At 37.6% G+C, this 15,024-nt stretch overlaps 1 protein-coding gene across 3 annotated transcripts in view; it reads right to left on the reverse strand.

Annotated features, from left to right (window-relative positions):
* Positions 1–15,024, reverse strand: part of MET (MET proto-oncogene, receptor tyrosine kinase) — a 126,757-nt gene that overhangs the window by 102,992 nt on the left and 8,741 nt on the right. The window contains exon 1 of one of the 3 annotated variants that reach the window (XM_040472174.1): positions 13,895–14,008. The exons of 1 other annotated variant lie outside the window; for it this stretch is intronic. In XM_040472174.1, coding sequence (XP_040328108.1) covers positions 13,895–13,958 — 64 coding nt within the window. In that variant the 5' untranslated portion in view covers positions 13,959–14,008. Of the gene's footprint in view, positions 1–13,894; positions 14,009–15,024 lie in introns of those variants that run through there. One more of the 3 variants, XM_040472171.1, reaches the window with a different exon arrangement.

The following is a 15,024-nucleotide window of genomic DNA, read 5'->3' on the forward strand; positions in this document are numbered from 1 at the left end:
AGAGAGAGAGAGAGAGAGAGAGAGAGAGAGAGAGAGAGAGAGAGAGAAAGAGGAAGAGAGAGAGAATGGAGAGCACAAGCAGGGAAGGGTCAGAGAGAGAGAGATGGAGAGAGAGAGAATCCCAAGCTGGCTCCATACTATCAGCTCCGAGCCCGAAGCAGGGCTCTCACCCATGACCCATGAAATCATGACCTGAATTGAAACTGAGTCAGAGGCTTAACTGACTGAGCCACCCAGGCGCCCCTATAAACACCCTTTGAAGTAGAAAGTATTATTATTCTCCTCTTCCAGATGAGTAAACTAGCCAAAAGTCACACAGAACCAAATTCAATCCCATGTCTGCCTGACAGGAATCTGTCCAGGCTCTTAAATGCTTCATTAGTACTGAAGCAGCTTCCTGAGCTAAGAAGAGAGTGCAATGGAGCAGAAGTTAGACAATCAGAGCCCTGGGTCTTGCCCTTTCCCTCCCCAGCTGCAGGACTCTGGATAGTTCATCCACCTCTCGATCCTGGAGTGCAATATCTTCACAGAATTGTTTTAAGTATGAAAAAGAGATCTCATCTTTGAAAGCTTTGGCCGTTATACAGTGTATATATAAATGCAGGGTGTTGTACTTGGTATTTACATATGTAATTCTCATTGTTTTGAAACGTACTAGAAAATTTTTGGCAATAGTGGGGGGAATGACAAGAAGTAGAGGAAAAGAAGGTTTTAAAACAATTTTTCCTCTGAGAAGACAAAATTAAATTCCAAACAAACTATAAATATGTGTCTAAAACTTCTAGAATATATTATGGGGGAAAATTAAATGAACTTCTTGATATGGTATTAGTGTATCTTCTAAAATTGGGAACATTAGCCTACTACATAATTTATCACTGTATTTTCTTTAGGAAATATAGTAAAGAAAGAAAATAAATGAACCATTACTAACAAAAGAAAAAAAAAGCATTACAACCAATTTGTACCTTAGTTGATATCCATTAATGCAATGTGGAGGATGAATGACTTTTTCCTTTAGGCTTTCTGAAGGAGCCTTCAAAACGAACTTTTTTTGTTTTTAATCTGAGGTATTAAATTATGTTGTAAAAATAAGGTCCATATCTTAAAGTTGGTATAGAAGTCACTCACAGTAAGTACTAAACCTCAATTAACTAGAATCCAAGAAAATGTACAAATATACTAATGGGCTTTGTTGTTATCTCACTTGATGAGAAGGCAAATCATAAGAAAACCAGTAGGGAAGGAGGATATTTTTTCTGTTTAAGGGGGAAAAAAAACATTGCAGAATATCCCTGGAGTTAGCTAACCCAGGCTTCTTCATCTTCTTTACATTCTTTTGATAGCAAGCAGTGAAGCCATATTTCAGACTGAGAAATCAAAGAAAGGTTATTTTTTTTTTTAAATTAAAGCAAATAACCAGGGCTAGAGCCCATTGTCAACAATAGGACTTTTAATTAAAATACAGGTTTCTGTTTAATCCTCAGATAATGAGAACACTTAAACATCCCATTTCCTTGATCATTTCAATTAATTAAGTCTCCTCCCCATTAACAAAGGTGTATGTTGGTTAGACTAGATCTTCTCCAGGAAATGTCTGTCTTTCATAAGGAATGGAGGAGGGACACCTTCTGGAACTATTTCCTTGCTGAGCTATGCAGCCTGATGACACTGCTGGTTAAATAAGTGGCAGTTGAATAGTCAAGTGCACAGGCTCTGGAGACAGACTGCGAAGTTTAAAACCATTTGCTGTCTGTGTGGCCCTTGGGCAAATAACTTCTCTGAGCCTCTGTTTACTCATCTGAGATATGGGAGTGATTGTAATCATCAGTGAATCTCAGACTAGTAGGGGAGACAGACAAATAGACTGCAGTTTAAACTCAATGTGGAACGGTCTATGAGGGTCCCTGAAGGGGAGCTTAACCAGGCTTGGGGAGTCAGGCAGGCATCAATCAATCATGGTCTTTTCCTCATAACGCATCCAGAATCCTGAGGTGTAGCCTGGGGGAGAAACTAAGTTTTGCTTGTCGCAGTGCAGCCAAATAGTTGTATGACCCAAAGCCAGTCACCCAACTTCTTTGGCCTCAGCTGCTTTCTTATTTGCAAAACGATAGTATTGAACTCCTCATGTGCTGGAGCCCTCTGTCTCATGACAGCCTATTGCGTGCATCTCTTCCCAACTCTGAGTTCAGTGACCTATCTTGAAATCCACCTTGGGTGGAGTATTTACACCACAGAAATTGGCAAACATTACAAATCAGGGCTTTTTTCCTTCCCTGAAGATTATGAAATATTTATAAGCACACTCCTGGGCTGAACTAATGACCTCCAAAAGTTATTTTCTAACTGTAATAATTTTCAACTCTGAGATTGTTTTTTTACAATTACATTCTACTTCAATGCTATTGCATTGGCATATATTGCTTTTTCTTTTCTATCTATATAATCTGCCAGATCGGGATGTGTGAGCAATTTTAATATTTATATTGGTAGTGATTCCAGAAATACTTTCATTTTTCATACATTTTTGTCTTGATACATTTATTCCTGTGATGTGCCTGGATCAGGCTTTCAATATAGAATGACTTTTTTACTGTTTCTGTTTATTCTTTCTTTCTGAAATAGTGCTAGCCATCTAACCAACTTTGAGCTCCTTACTAAAAGGAACACGTAAAGATGATTCAAACAGATTGACTAATTCATTCTGTTACCATGTTGTACACATAGCAGGTGAAAATGAATCATCCATAAAACATTTCTTTATTTCTTTTCAGTTGATAGTTAAGCTAATCTCACTGGCAAAACATTTCCTGGGAGTAATTATCTGAATGGCACCTTGGCTATTAAACTCTTGGTATTTAGGAGTATTTCCTCTAAAGAGATTACTCTGTTAGCTAGGAATACCAGCTCAGCCTAAACTTAAGACAAACTACTCCACTATGTCTGCCATCTATCTGCCTCTAGTTTTCTCATTAAACTAACTTACATTGGTTTTTCATTCTCCAGAAATATATTTAATTCTCGAAGAATTTATTGAGTTGCCACCTGTGCCTATCACTATTACTGCTGTTGTCATTACTGTCCTCCTCATCAACAAAAACCGATCACAAAGCACATGTGTGTAGTATTCAAGCACTGATATCTCAGGAAAAAATACCACAGGTGTAATGGAATACATTTGTAAGAGAAATTTTCTAGACTTTGACAGAGATAACTTTGCTTTCTTTAGGAACTGATTTTCTTAAAATCGTAATAATTTACAATTACATAAATAGCACTATATAGTTTACAAGGTACAGTCAGTTACATCCCACCTCGAGTCTGCATAATTATAAGGTAAGCATTATTCCTGTGTTTTCAGATAATGAAACTGAGATTCATAGAAGATAAAATATTATGTAAAATGTACTAAACATGCAACATAGATCTTGTTTCTAAATTTTTAAAACATGTATCGTGCTTATTTGAGCTGTTTTAAATTATTTGCATTTCCTAGAAAATATTTTTATTCAAAAGCACAATATTTTGGTAAACATTTGTTTTTACCTACCCAGTTCTCAATGTCTCTACTACTGGCAACTCGTTTGAAAACCCTCCCCCTTCTATCTAATGGGGCTGTCATCACATGGCTTACCTCCTTACCACAAGGTGAGCTTGCAGACCAAGCTGGCCTTTCAATGAACTTTTCCTTTGATGCAGAGCTTGGTCAGGATAAGCACATGACCAAAGCAAGACCAATCAGAGTCTTTTTAAGATTTAATACAGATACTGGGAGAGGACCTCTCTCTTTCAAAGATCACAAGCACTAAAAATGATGTTAACTTAGAGCATCTAATGCCCAACTTTGGCATCCATTATGTGGAGAAAGCCTGACTGAACATGAAACTGACCCATGTGACAGGAGAACTCAGACACGGAGAAAGGGAAGTTCTCGATGTTATTGTTCAAGCCTCTGTGCCCACCATGTGTAAAACTAATGGAAACCAGTGAAATCTTTCTTCCTTTCTCTCTCTCTTTTTTTCCATCAGCAGTTTCATTGCGATTCTTTTATTCCTTGCTCCTAAATAAGTCCTCACCAAACAATGTCCAGTTGAAAATACTACAAACCTCTGAATTCAAACACAAAGTCAAGTGCATAAAAGCAATTTTAAGTAAAATATTACAGTAATTAGAACAAAGAACAAAGATGGTTTCCTTATTTACTTGAATAATTAAATATTTCACTCTGATGGGGCGTCTGGGTGGTTCAGTTGGTTAAGTGTCCGACTTCAGTTCAGGTCATGATCTCATGGTCTGTGGGTTCCAGCCCTGCATCAGGCTCAGTGCTGACAAATTAGAGCCTGCAGCCTGCTTCAGATTCTGTGTCTCCCTCTCTCTGCCCCTCCCCCACTGGTGCACTGGCTGTCTCTCACTCTTTCTCAAAAGTAAATAAACGTTTAAAAAATTTAAATATTTCACTTGGATTTAGAAACACATTTATTAGTTAAAATTTCTGAGGTGGTATACTAGTTTTTTCCTGCCATATAATTCCAATTTTTTTTCTATATTTACATAATATAACCTCAAGACAGAAATAATGTATCTAAGTGAAGAGGCAAGATATAAAAAGCAGAAAACATTTCAATCCTGCTTTTAAGTATATAAAAGGGATTTACGATGATGGAAAATGGCCGAGGCCCCATATTAAGGAAATTGCAGCCATAAAAAACAGTCATAGCTAAATCTCCAGGAGGACTTGCCAGAGTGAAATCCTAAGAAAAATTCTTAGCCTTCTCCACACTTATATTATTTCTATTAACTTTAAAAGTAGGCCCATAAAAGCAAAGTTAAGAGATTCTAATAGGAGATTCCTGATGTCATTTAAAATACTGTATTTATAAACATTCACTGTATATGAATCATATTATATTACACAATATTAGTCAAATGTTTGTCAACAGCCATTGGACACCATGCACTTATCTAGATACTGAGAGTTCCCACTCTCAAAAAAGTATACAGTCTGTGGACTTGAAGACAGAAAGATAAATGCTAAAAATCTAAGTGTATAACCTAAATTTAAAAGTGAATGGATCTACCAGGCTGTTGAGCAAGCAAATTTTAAAACATTCTTTGTTGAACATTGGATTCTTATACCTAAAGATTTACTAGTGTTATGAGCATCAAAAAAGCCTAAATTGACTTTAGAAAGATAAAACAATATGCCATGTCAAAAATCCCATCTAATGTAGTCAGATACTACTTTGACAATGATTTTTAACAGTAAGTTGAGGACAGAAGAAATCTTGAGGATTTTTCAGCCTATCCAATTTCTCTATAATATGACCACATTTAAATGATCTGAATACTCAGGGGTCAATCCTATGTCTGATATTTACAAACTCTTTTGTTTGACAACAGTCTTCCCAACAGTTCATAAAACCTACTAGAAAAGAGGTGAAGTGTAGTGGAGAGAGTATGGGCTTTGGTGTCAGAATTTGATGTGATGTGAATCTGGGCTTTACCACTTACATACCTTACGACTGTAAGTGTCAGTTTCTATCTAAAGCATCGGGATAATGATACACATCTTGTGGGTTGGCCATGAAGGTTAAAGATAAATCATGAGACACTGGCATTCACTCATGCAGCATACATTGGCATTCAATAAATGTGGCTATCATGCTTATCCTAAGTTGTGTGTTAGCCAGTTTTTGCCTGCCTTCATAAAAAATGAGGAACTTGGCACAGTCTAGTGGGTGAGCCCACTCCAAATGCTTGGTGACTATTTCATCACCTTAATCCTCTCAGTTTAAATACTGTTATTTCTTATTTTCCCACACTTTGGCCATTTGTGGTTTTTCTCTAAACCTGTCAAGTTCCTGAAGTCGCTCTTAAGTTGCCCTCCAAGACAAAGACCATGGTAAAAGTCTTCCACTCTAAGGAAGAACAACAAAAAAGGAAAAATTACTTTACCACTTTAAAGAAGAGTAAACCCACACCATCACTGAAGTTTTAGCAAATAAAGATACAGGATTCCCAGTTAAATTTGAATTTCAGATAATAATGAATACTTTTTAGTATAAATAAGTCCCATGAATATATTTAAAAAAATTTTTTAATGTTTATTGTTGAGAGAGAGAGAGAGAGAGAGAGAGAGAGAGAGAATCTGAAGCAGGCTCCAGGCTCTGTCTGAGCTGTCAGCACAGACCCCAATGCAGGGCTTGAACCCAAGAACCATGAGATCATGACCTGAGCCAAAGTCGGACACTCAACTGACTGAGCCACCCAGGCACCCCTCCATGAATATATTTTATGTGACAATCCTAGTTGTAAGCAAATGGAGAAAAATCAGGGAACAACTACCCTTTTTACTAACAGAATTCAGATTGAAAAGATTTTGGCCAAACATATTTATCTATTGGAGTAGAACAGTATTTTTAAGGTTTTTATAGCACATATATGTTGCATAACTGCATATGATTATCTTGTTTCTGTTGTTTTGTTGTTATGTGTCTAAAACATGCTGTTTTCAAAGTGATTATCTGTACACAATAAACTTTATTTGTACAGTAAACTTTACACAGTAAACTGCTCCTAACGGGTGATTTTAAATATCATGCGAAGATATAATTATGTGAAAGGGAGTAAAAATTCTTTTTTTTTTTAATTAAATCAAGGAAAAGATTTGTGTGCTTGTGGAGAAAAGTTATACTATATAAGGCAATCTGTCATTGACACAAAATTTCTAGAACAAAGAAAGTATCTTTAGATTGATTTGTATACTTAATTTATAACAAAAAAGCTTACTAAAAATCACATATAGGTGGCTATAGGAGAAAACAAGTTAGACTAAACTTGGTGCAATAATAATTTTCACATGTTATAATTAATTAATGTTTTAGGGGCTCCTCTAAACATTGAGGCTTGATTACTACACAAATGTTATTTCTTTGAAAAAGACCTAAATAGTGCTTTTATTCAGATCCTTATCCAATACTGCATCCTTTCTTCTTTCAAAAAACATTTTTAAAGTTGAAAATCATAGAATTATAGCGTTAGAAAAAGCCAACTGTGCATTTTCTAGTTGTAACATATGACTGAGACCATTGTCCAAATCTGATCTGGTAAGAATACAGATAAAAGAATAGAATTTCATTATATTCTCAAGATTATCCTTCATACATTCATAATCTGTTAGTAAACATCTTTGTCCTTTTAAGAATTGCTGAAAGTATTCAAGTTCTGGGAAAGAAGAATAAATGGACATTTGTTTTAACATTGTACATACTATAAAAAGTCCTATTGAGAAAATACATTGAATTGTCAGAGTTCTGAATGATTGGAAGGGCTTTTGTCTCATTAATAAGTTGTAGGTCAGACAAGAACGTTTCATTACCCTTGAAAATGTGAACACTGAACTTTCACTGTTAAGAAAGTGCTAAGAAGCTTGAAATCCTATAAAAGTACTTAAAAATAATTTTTGGCCTAATGGATAGGTGTAATTTTATAGTTTAGATTGTGCAGAAGTGCTACCAGGTTTTCTTCAATTAATCTGGGGACAGTGAATAATGAGAAAGTACAAATCTCACTTGAGAAACATCTTCCTAAGCATGTAAGTTAAAATAAAATAAGCTTAGCAACTTTTTCCAGTTGTATTCAAGCACAGGGTTGGAATACGATAAACCTGACTGAATAGTCAGAATGTGAAGCACTAAAGGGAGACCAGTTAGAAAGGAAGCTGGTACATTACTCATTAATGAATCAGACATATTTCCCTTCCTCAGTGTTTGAAAATGTCCCCAGCATAAGGCATGGTGAATTCCAAGTGTGGGGAGTTGTGCTCAGAATTGGGTCTATATAACTGATGAAACCTCCTGTGGTGTTACCTAAAGCAGAAATCAAATGGTTATGAGAAATGGTGGTGGTGAGTAGATCCCATTTGTGTCCTGGTGGCTGTCAGGTAAAGAGGAACCAGCACGTAGGGAAAGAGAGACAATGGGAGAGGCATGGGGGCGCCTAAACTGGAAATATACAGTCAAATCCATGTGATGTGGGCATTACTCTGTAACACTAATTTCACTAAGTTCTTCGGGTAGGTCTGAATTTTATTTTGCTCATACCTGAGTACTTTTCTTGGAAATCAAAGTTAGCAAGTAGATTCTCTCCCAGGGGAATGAACTAGGGACCTTTTTCAAGATAAATTTTGTCAGTATATAACATAGTCTTTTTCAGGAAAAGTAGAAAAAACTTTTAGAAATCATAAAAATACTATGAATGGAAGGAATAGCCAAACCTATCACATTTTATATAGATGTGGATTCCTTGGCTGAACATAATGCAATTAACAATGTTGGGAGAAAAATTAAAAGCATATAAATATCACTACATTGAGTTCAATATATAATCAGAGAATAAAAGAGCCAAATAAACTTTCTATAAAAATCTTAAAATACTTTTAAAGGGATAGAGAATGTCAAGCAAAAGCTATCCTTGTAAAAAACAGAACAGTACAGAAAATAAGTACGTAGGTACAAAACTCAATTTCTAAAACTCAGTAAATACTTTGGATCCTTGAAAAATCAATAAACCAAAAGGTGAGGACATTAGCACAACTTAAAAACAACTGTGCTCAGGATTGTGTTTATATAACTGATCAATTCAAGGAAAAATAATCCAGGGCATTTGTGTTTGTGTGTAACGGGGAGTTGTGTGTGTGTGTTTGAGGGAGAAAGAAACAGAAAGAGAAAGGAGAGGACGAGACAAAACAAAAACAAAAACAAAAACAAAAACATTTCAACCATATCAGTGTTGCTCACTGACTGGCAGTCCCAGCCTCCCACCCCACTGTGCTATAAAGTGCTATGAAGACAGGTGCACATTGCTAAAGGAACACAGAGGGACAAACAGCTAATTGTAGCCGAGAGGCAGAGCCAAGTTGTATGTTAGCATGGAGATAATACTTGAGCTGGGTCTTGCAGGTTAGGAGTTGCTTAGGCACAGTGGAGGCAGGGGACAGGCAGGACACACACACACAGGCACCTAGAGGAGAATGTGCAGGGCTGTTCAGGAAGTTGGCACAGAGACTATGTGGGCTGGGCTGGGTATGGACGAAACTGAAAGATTAGTCCAGGGCCACATCATAGAAAGCCTTATACATCCTGTTGAGGGATCTGTAGTTTATCTGTAGTAAAGAGTCACTGGAAGGTTTTAAGCAGGAGATGGAAATGAGCATAATACTTGTAATTGCACATATTAGACAATTTTGGTAACAATGTGGTGAGTGGATTGGAGTGGAAAAAAGCTAGATGCCAAAAGACACAACAGAAGGTCACTGCATCTGTCCAGGCAATTGAAGATAAAGACTGACAACAGTGAAGATTCCCTGATCTGTATCTTCATCTCTTTATCTCCAGAGTCCATAAATCCATCTCTCAAGCATGAGTTTTGTTATGTCCAACAGCTATTTAAGACAGATTTAAGCTATTTAAATCTGACAAATATTAATTAAGGCCTTAATATGTGTGAGGTACTTAGGGTGGGGTGGGGGTACATCAGTAAACAAAATAAACAATCCTGCTTTTATGAAACTTACTTTCTAGCAGTTAGATACAGAAAACAAATTATACATGTAGTGTGTTACAACGTGAGGAGTGTTGAGCGCTACTGGAAAGACAGACAGAGAGAGAGAGAGAGAGAGAGAGAGAGAGAGAGAGAGAAGGAAGGTGGTGGGAAAGGTCTGTGGCTTTGAAAAATTGAGGAGGTAGCTTTTAAGGAAAGAGTTGAAGGACAGGAATTAGCCATCTGAGATGTGAAGAGATTTCTTTTTTTCTTGCAGAGGCAAGAGGGACCAAACTGAAAGCATGCCTGATGTGTCTTATTTGTTAATAACACTGGACTCTGGTGATGGGGAGATGAGATCAGAGTGGACAAAGAATCAGACCATACAGGGCCTTGTAGGCCACTGTGAGACTGGGTCTTTTACTGGAGTGAATGTGGGTGTTGAGCAAGGCAGTAAATATATTTGAATGGAATCACCTTGACTGTGTGTGTGTGTAAGAAGACTGGTGGTGGCAGGGGGATGGGATAGGGCAAAAATGGGAGAAATGAAATCAGTTGGGAGACTGTTGTAGTAGTCCGGGTGAGTGATGGCGGTAGCTTGGGCTAGAGAGGAAGGAGTGAGTGATGAGAGGTAGCTGAATTCTGGTTATAATTTGAAGACAGAGCTATGAAGATTTGGTAAAGGAGTTGGAGATAAAGTGTGCAAGAAAAAAGGAATCATGAATACTCCAAATATTTTGGTTTTTGTAACAGGGACAATGATTTTGCCACTTACTGCCATGGAGTAAGAAGCTGGTGGGTGGACCAAGCCTGGCAGAAATGTATGACAATCAGGCACTTTAGTTCTGTTCATGTTTGGGATACTTTTTAGGGAAGAAAGGTCTGTACTAGAGATTTAAATTGGGAAATTGTCTGTGTAACGATGGTGGTATGAAAAGCCATGAGATTGAATGAGACCACCAAGGAAAGGAGTGTAGAGAATGCAGAGGAAGCCTGCCTGCTGAGGCACACCAAACCAGGAGGCTGAGGAGAAGAAGGTGAATGAGAAAAGTAGACTAAGAAGAAACAGTCAGATGTTCTTCCCATGAAAACTTATTTTACCACTTCAAATCCTATCTCAATGCCTAACATTCCCACTTTTCCAGGACATCACCCTTGACTCCATAGGTGTTTTAAACATGTTCATCTGCTTCCACTCACAGTTTAAGGTGGTATCACTTCTTGCCTGGATTACAACAGCTTCCTACCTGGTATTCCTGTTCTATTCTTGCCCCTGATCATCCATTACCCAATGTACCAGAGATATCTTTCTAAAACGACAACCTGATTATGTCACTTTGCTGTTTAAAAACAGTTCAACTTGTGGTGGCTGGGTGGCTCAGCTGGTTTAGCATCCGACTTTGGCTCAGGTCATGATCTCACAGTCTGTGGGTTCGAGCCCTATGTCGGGCTCTGTGCTGACAGCTCAGAGCCTGAAGCCCTCTTTGGATTCTGTGTCTCCCTCTCTCTCTATGCTCCTCCCCCACCCCTCTGAAAAATAAACATTAAGAAAAATAAACAATTAAAAAAAACAGTTCGACTCCTGGGGCACTGGGTGGCTCAGTTGGTTAAGCATCAAACTCTTGCTCTCGGCTTAGATCATGATCTTACAGTTTGTGAGTTTGAGCCCCATGTAGGGCTCTGTGCTGACAGTGTGGAGCCTGCTTGGGATTCTCTCTCTCCCTCTCCCTCTCCCTCTATCCCTCTTACCCGTGTGTGTGTGTGTGTGTGTGTGTGTGTGTGTGTGTGTGTGTGTACTCTCTCTCAAAATAAATAACTTAAAAAAAAAAGCAGTTCAACTCCTTAGCACATGTTAAAAACCATTCATGATTTGGCTTCTGCTTAACTCTCCAGCCTTGCCTTTTGCCATTGTCCCCCTAGAAATCTAGGCTCTATTTTCCCCTTCTGCAAGTTGCTGAAGTAGGCCATGAGCTCTCCACTCTGGGTCTCAGCACATATGGATCCCTCTCTATGGAACACTTTTGTCCTCACCTTCACCTGATTAACTAACTCTCTCTTCAAGTCTCATTGTAGGTGACACTTCTTTCAGGAAGCTTTCTCTGTTGCCTCTCTCACCCTCTAGAAAGAGTAGAAACTGTTCCATGTGCTCACATATCAAACCTGCCTTATCCTTAGTTACACTTTATTATGTTGAGTTGTAATTTACTTGTTTGTAACTCCCACTAGACTAAAAGCTCCATTTTTATCCCCTAGCAGTACACAGCACTTGGCAAGGATTTGTTGAAGAATGGATAATGAAATGAATTAGTAAAGAATGACCCTGTACAAAGACTCTGGCAGTATGGATATAACAGAAAAAAAGACTAGATTAGAAAGATATTAAAGAGATAAAGTTTATGTGACAATGATCTAACATGGATTTTGATCATAGGGGAAGAATCAGAAGTCAGGGATGACTAAAAAATATCTATCTTGGTGTCAAAAACAAAGGTAAGATAAATAGGCAGAGAAAAGTTATGGGGCAAAAAAATAGTTCAGTTAATAACTCTGAGGTATCTGTTGGTCATTCAAGTGCAAGTGTCTATAAGGTAGCTAATAAATGGGCATGGTGGTCTAGAGCAGAGAGAGTCAGACATGACAATTGTGAATCATTGGTCCATCAGTGTATTTGAAGTAATGGAGGTAAGTAAGATCACATATGGGCATGTTCAGTATGCAGAAAGAAGGAATTCAAGCTTTAGATATAAAGTTGAAATCTAAACTCTAAAAAGAAAAGTTTGAGTGGTATTTCAGAAGCTAGAAATTTCAAAAAGGAGGAGCAATATGTATGGTGTCAAATCTCACAGGGGGGTCAACTGGGATAAAAACAAGTGTCCATCAGATTTCACTATGAGGAAGTTGCTGGTTATTAGAGTGAAGACATCTTCTTGGTAGATGGGAACAGACTGCTTGAGTAGAATGAATTAATGAATGAGAATAGAGACACTGAGTTAGAAATTATTTTCAAGAATTTTTTATTTAAAGGATAAGGCAGAAATAGAAGTGAATACTTAAGATAAATACTTAAGGTAAATGTATAGTAAAAACCCTATCAGAATGTCTCGATTTTTTTTTTTTTCTAGAAGCAGCAGCAAGTTGAGTAAAGGCTGAATGAAAACAGTGAGGGAGATTTTAAAAGATGGTAAGGGTGGGCAGGGAGGGTGGGACAGATGAAGCAAGGTGCTCAAAGATGTGGGAGAATAGAATCAAGACCACAGGGTGAAAGACCATTTTATCATTTGAGACAGAAGCAGGGAGGTAATAACGGGTATATGGAAACCATCTGGGCTTCTGTTTACTCTCCAAACCATAAAGGGAGATATTACACTGAGAGTAAAGGAAGCAAAAGAAAGAAAGTTTGGAATCATTGTGGGAATGGGGGAAAATGGGCAATGACCAAAACAAAAGTTCTCTTGAGGTGATACTAATCCTAATGCACAATGCTGATTTCAGTTGAGTGTCCAAGCAGTCAGCAAGACAGATTTGGGAATTAAATGGTTCCATAATCATGATGTTGGTAGTGAATTCTTATAATGTTTATATAACTCATCAGATATATGGGCCTTTATTAAAGGGCAATGCTAGCATTTAATTATTTTTATTTCAAAACCAGTTTTATTAAAATCTACAAGGAATAATTTCAGAGAAAAGAAAACACACTGAAACAGACACTCTGCTCTCTTTTCAATAAAACCAACAATCTGAAGATGTTAAAGAAATGAATCAGATATAATGATCATCTAACTGTGAAAATTAAAACCCATTTAGGAATTGTGAGGGAGGCTTGATCTTAAATACCACTCTAGTTACTCATTCAGAATCTTTAATAACATTTGGAAAGTAATTAATCAACTTATGACATAGACTCAAGGGCTGTCACATTTCATTGTCGTTAGTGAAACTGGGGTTTTATCTGCACTCTTCTGGTGATTTAAAGAACAATCTTTTTTGTAAGCTTTTTGAAGAGCAGAAGAGTGTTTAAAACAATTGAATTCTGACATATAGATTTCAATGAACAATCCAAGTATGTGTTAGTAAAACTGAAGTACAGTTTAGAAGTATCTTAATTTTGACATGACAGAAAGTGAATTTCTGAAAAATCCAAAATGTTTACTTATTTCTTTTAGGAAGACACTTTTTCTGTCAACAAGCTTTACTTTGGGTGCTTCTTTATATAATTCAATAGCACTTAAAAAAAAAAAAAAAACAGCTAGGGTAATAATATTTTAAGCCCAAAGGTTCATGTAGGCCCTAAACGATTCTATTTGTCTGGTGTCTCTATCTTAACTAGACAACGGTCAGTCCATGAACTCACCTTGGACAGTGTAGCAGCAGCTGAAGGGGTTCTGTCTGAATATGAGACCAGAGTAAGGTGACATCTACTCACTTCAGTCTCTCAGAGGAGGAAAAAGACAAAAAGTGAAGGCAGACCTTGATAGGAGCTTTCCTCAAATCTTTAGACCACTGTCTGAGTTCGTGTTTAGAACATAACAAATGTAATTATTACATACACTCCAGCATGAACTCTGTGTAATCAAAGCCCAAAGAAATGGCCTCAAGATAATATCTGAAAGTAAAGCTAATATATATCCACAGCAGATGGTATTCCAAGGGAGAAGAGTTATGGATATAATTTCGAAGGCCATAAGCTTTGATCCCAAGAGTAACTGATGCATTATAATGAGCTGATATGCTAGAAAATTCTGGTCATGAACATCATGTAAAATACTTGTAAGTTTGGTTTTAAAACTATGAATTCTTCTGAGAATACAGAATTTCATTTGTAGTGTCTGCAAGTAGCTAATAGAATGCTTAGAGCATGTCTCCAACACTCAGAATAAAAGTTCCTTCTACTTCCTGCTACGTATCCTTGCTATTCTTATTGGTATCTGAGGGTAGAACATACTAAGAGTTCTGATCTAGGATTGGGCAAATGATAGCCTCACTTCTCCTAGAATCAAACCACATGTGACAGAGGAAGTTCAGACTTTGCTTACCTATCACATGTCCTACCATTTTACTGTGAGTATTCCTGGATTCCCCACTCAGTTGTGCCCAGCCTTTTTCCTATTCAGAAGGCAGCAGCCTGATTCCTAATGTGACACTCTCCTCACAACCAGCACTGCACCCAAGCCCGTGACCCAGCAGTGTATCCACCCTTCTCTCCCCTCTTGTAACCTCACTGATCCAACACCCATTAAAACTTCCAGGTTTTGGGGCACATGGGTGGCTCAGTGGGTTAAACATCTGACTCTTGGTTTCAGCTCAGGTCATGATCTCATGGGTTCATGAGTTGGAGCCCTGCATTGGGCTCCATGCTGACAGTGCTGAGCCTGCTTGGGATTCTTTCCCTCTCTCTCTGCTCTTCCCCCACTGGTGCTGTCTCTCTCTCTCTCAAAACAAAACAAAACAAAACAAAACAAAACAAAACAAAACAAAACAAAA

This window comes from Herpailurus yagouaroundi, unplaced genomic scaffold, assembly GCF_014898765.1.
Source record: "Herpailurus yagouaroundi ecotype Mexico unplaced genomic scaffold, PumYag 100, whole genome shotgun sequence".
Lineage (NCBI taxonomy): Eukaryota > Metazoa > Chordata > Mammalia > Carnivora > Felidae > Herpailurus > Herpailurus yagouaroundi.